Consider the following 4,508-nt stretch of genomic DNA (forward strand, 5'->3'; position numbering starts at 1 on the left):
GATGAGACAAGTTTTCTACTATAAATGGATCTCAGATTTATCATGAATCATTTCAAGAATGTGAGTGTGGAGAATAATGGAGATTAATTTTAACTATGTGTAAATCTAAAATGGGAGCACAGTGACTTTTTAGAATAATCACTGGACTGCTAACCACAAGGTCAGTGTTTTGATTCCATCAGCATTCTGTGGGAGAAAGATGAGACTTTCTGCTCCCGCAAAGACTTACAGGCTCGGAAACTCGATATAGGGTTACTATGAGTCAGAACCAACTTGATGACACTTACCAACGACTCTAAGATGAGATGACGTTGGCTAATGCCTGCAAGGCATCGTCTAGAAATTGGCCTTAGATCTTTAGTAGAATTTGTTTCCTAATAAAATAAGGATAAATACTTGACCACTCCTCAGAAATCCTATACATGATTGCTAAGAGTTGTACTTAACAACAACAAAGCATTTATCAGGCCCTCACCACAAGCCTGGCCCTGTGCTAAGCATTTTGCATGTGTCTATTCATTTGATTCCTCACAGAAACTCTATAGAATGAGTACTATGATTACTCCAGGAGTCACAGGTAGTATTAAGTGGTTAACAGAGGTGGCTACCAACCACAGGCATCTCAGAAGAAAGGCCTAGTGATCTACCTCTGAAAAAAAACCATTGAAAACTCTATGGAGCACAGTTCTACTCGGACACACATGGGGTTAACATGAGTTCAAATCAATTCAACAATAAAAGTTTAACGATTGCCCCATTTTTATGAAGGAAAAAACTAGGGTATTTGATGTACAAGTAGTGATATGAACGGATCTAAAAATATAATGCTTAGTTTTAAAAAGTAAGAGATGTAATACAAAATACAACACACCACCATTTACAAAACCAATACACATTTTGTATGTATCCAGACAAACCATCAAACATGTTAGAATGGTTAACCATGGAGAAAAGAACAGAAGATGAAAATCAGATAAAAGGAAATGTAGTTGACCCTTGAACAACAAGGTAGTGAGAGGGGCTGACACTTTATACATCCCATGCAGTCAAAAATTCACATGCAATTTTTGATTCCCGAAAAAGTTAACTACTGATAGCCAACCGTTGACTGGAAGCCTTACCGATAGCATAGACAGTCAATTAACACATGTCCTGTATGTTATATGTATTGTATACTGCACCCACATAAAAGTTGTATTTTCAATATGAGATAAAATAGTATTTGGCAAAAGTACAAGGCTTTCTCGCCTACTGGCATAGCTTCAGTGACAGCTTCACAGATTTCATTTTCTTTTTTTTACAATGGGCCTTATGCTGGGTTCATTTGTCTTGAAATCACGGACAATCACAGCAGTAGAACTCAACCTATATCAAGCAAGTCAAGTTTTTCTTATAACATCATGACTTTTCCTTGCTATTGGGAAGAACTTCCAGCATCACTAGTGGCACTTCATATGGGTCCCATGGTGTCACTGAAGGTTTACAGCATTGCACTGAACACAATGAAAACTACAGGAAGACCAAAAGAGATCATTTTTCACTGCAATATGCAGTTTACTCAAGAGATGAACTGCTCCTGCAGAGATGATTAATGTCATATGGTGTATTTCCAAAAACTCACAAGTGGTCCCACACAGTTCAAACCCATGTTATTCAAGGGTCAGCTGTAAATAGATAACCACAGGGGGCCTTGCACACAACAATGAAACAATGTGCCATGAATTGAGCTATAAAATACCCCAACCCTCTGTATTCAAGGTCTAACTTTGAAAAAATAAAAATAGCCCAAAACTTAGAGTTGAAAACCAGCTGTCATTGAATTAACTCCAATTCATGGTGATTCCAAGTATGTAAGAGTAGAGCTCTCCTCCACTGGATTGTCAACCTGACATTTTGGAAGTAGATCTCCAGGTCTTTCTTCCAAGGTACCTCTAGTGGATTTGAACCTCCAATGCTTTGGTTAACAGCTCTTACTGTGTTAACAATTTGTACCACCCAGATAGAATCCTGGTGTGGCACTGTGGGTTAATGTGCTGGACTGCAAGGTTAATTTGAACCACAAAGTTGGCAGTTCAAGCTTACCAGGCGCTCCTTGGAAACCCTATACAGGGTCACTATGAGTCAGAACCGACTCAACAGCACTTAACAACAAGAAGTTATTCATATATTGCTGCAGGTTTCAGAGCTCGAAACCTGGACTTGCTCTGCAGCTTGACTGTAGCTAATCTGTGAATCTTCAGTTCTTGGAAAAATATTTGCTACATAGCTAAACCTGTTTGTTGTTTTTGTTATGTGCCATCAAGTTTGTTTTGTCTCACAGTGACTCTGGGTAGGGTTTCTGAGGAGCAGCTGGTAGAACCACTGACCTTTTGGTTAGAAGTCTCAGGGTTATCTTTCAGCGCCAAACCTGTTTAGGCTTCAATATTTTGCTTTAGCAATTACACAGCTTTAATGTGATCATTTCTTATATGCCAAGACTAAGAGTGCACTGACCAGTCCATCATTCACCTATTCATTCAGCAAGCCTTCATCGCATACTTACTATGTGCCAGGTACTGGGACAGGCAGAGGAGAATGGAAAGTGATGAGCCTGAGCTCTATCCTCAATGTGCTCTCAGGAACTGAACCACTCTCTAACCACCCATGCACCACAGACTCATGACAACCTTGTAGGACAGAGTAGAGATGTGCCTTAGGGTTTCTGGGACTGTACATCTTCATGGGGGCAGACAGCTTCAGCTTTCTCCTGTGAAACTGGTGGATATGAACCACTGACCTTAGGTGGTTAGCAACCTAATGCCAGCCAGCACCAAAGACCTTTCCTGCTGGCCCTCTGCAGACCACTGTTAAGATTACAGACATGAAACTGAAATCCACTTCCCTACATATGACGAGTTTCTTAAACACATCTCTTCCTTAAGTACAAAGAAATTTTGCTATAAAAGTGAATAAGAAAAGAGTGGAGTGTGGGACCCTACTCAGAGAAGCAGTGACGCCAGAGATGGAGGCAGAGACGTAGAGAGATGGAGCAGCTGGGGACTCTAGACTCAGGGAGGCAGAGGGGCTGTGTGTTGACAGCTAGGGGAGGGGAGCTGGGCAGGCTTGCAGGAGCAGGGTGTACCCTTTGGTTGTTTGAATGATTATATATTCCTGAGTGCTTCGGTGTACATCCAAAAAAATAATAACAATACAGAGGGAATGGAAGCAAATGCTGTTGAATGATGATGCATGGAGGAGATTGTAATCATTGCAATGAAACGAAATATGATAGGATTAATGTAAAGTTGATGTTCTCCCATGTAACCTAGCACTCAATTCAATTCACAATAAAAACTTGAAGAAAAAAAAAGTGACTAATGCTCATTCTCATTATTTGAAATATATTTCTCTTGTATCTCATCTTTCAAAGTGGGTTATCCAAATAAAGACAATACACATTAGCTACAACCCTACTAAAGGTAGCCAGATCTGTCTTGTTAGCTCATGTGGCAACCTCCCTTTCTGAGCTTTGTTGTTATCATTGTTAGGTGCCTTCAAATCTGTTCTGACTCATAGCAACCCTGTGCATAGCATGATAGGAGGTGAATATATTTCAGAAACAAGGAATGCATAAAAGGTTGGAATAGGGATTTCCAGTGTGATCCTGAGGAAACCACAAATTCCCAAGAGTAGTAGGCTTGGCTTAGGCTCCCTTGGAGTCAGTCACTTGACTTACCTCAATCGTTTTACAGGTATCTTCCAGCTGGCTGATCACTCCCTGAACTCGATCATTGCTTCCCACAAGGATGGCGATACCATCGCTGAGTTCCGACTGATAAAGAAAACAGGGGGTACAGGAGTTTAGGGGTTTTCTAGTCACTACCAACTGTGCATTAGTACTAGCACTGTCCTTATGGATTCTTACTCTACAGCCCCTTAGAATAATAGGGAGTTTGGGAGGCCTGTGAGCCTCCTGATATCACATGCAGATTTTTGTATATAGTGCATAAATGCATTTTCTGGGAAGAAGTTTCATAGTTTTTATTAGATTCTTAACGAATAGTGTGGTCCTGCTAAATACATTTTTTGTTGTTGTTATTGTTAAGTGCCATCAAGTCATTCTTACTCATAGCAACCCTGCATAGAATTTCCAAGGAGCAGCTGGTGGGTTTGAACCACCCACTTGGTGGTTAGCAGTCAAGTACTTATCCTATAGTGCTGCACCAGGACACTGAATTATAAACTGTAGATATAAATAGCGTGTTCAAGTGAAAGAGTTGCCATAACCAGTAATTGCATTTGACCCTGATTCACACTGTGTTTCAGAGAACTGTGCTCCATAAGGTCTTCTGTGGCTGAGATTTCAGAAGTAGTTTTTAACAAGTCTTTCTTTCAAGGTGCATAAGATGGAGTTGAACTTCCAAAGCTTTGTGTTACCTGCCCATTAACTATTTGCACTGCCCCATAGGATTTCCAAGGTTACAAATCTTATGGAAGCAGACTGATGTATCTTTCTCCCATGGTGGATT

At 40.4% G+C, this 4,508-nt stretch overlaps 1 protein-coding gene across 4 annotated transcripts in view; it reads right to left on the reverse strand.

Annotated features, from left to right (window-relative positions):
- Positions 1-4,508, reverse strand: part of TRIM55 (tripartite motif containing 55) — a 122,351-nt gene that overhangs the window by 93,179 nt on the left and 24,664 nt on the right. For all 4 annotated transcript variants that reach the window (XM_006860053.1, XM_006860052.1, XM_006860050.1 and 1 more), the window contains exon 4: positions 3,716-3,811. In XM_006860053.1, coding sequence (XP_006860115.1) covers positions 3,716-3,811 — 96 coding nt within the window. The remainder of the gene's footprint in view (positions 1-3,715; positions 3,812-4,508) is intronic.

Source organism: Chrysochloris asiatica, unplaced genomic scaffold, assembly GCF_000296735.1.
Source record: "Chrysochloris asiatica unplaced genomic scaffold, ChrAsi1.0 scaffold00036, whole genome shotgun sequence".
NCBI classification, from domain to species: domain Eukaryota; kingdom Metazoa; phylum Chordata; class Mammalia; order Afrosoricida; family Chrysochloridae; genus Chrysochloris; species Chrysochloris asiatica.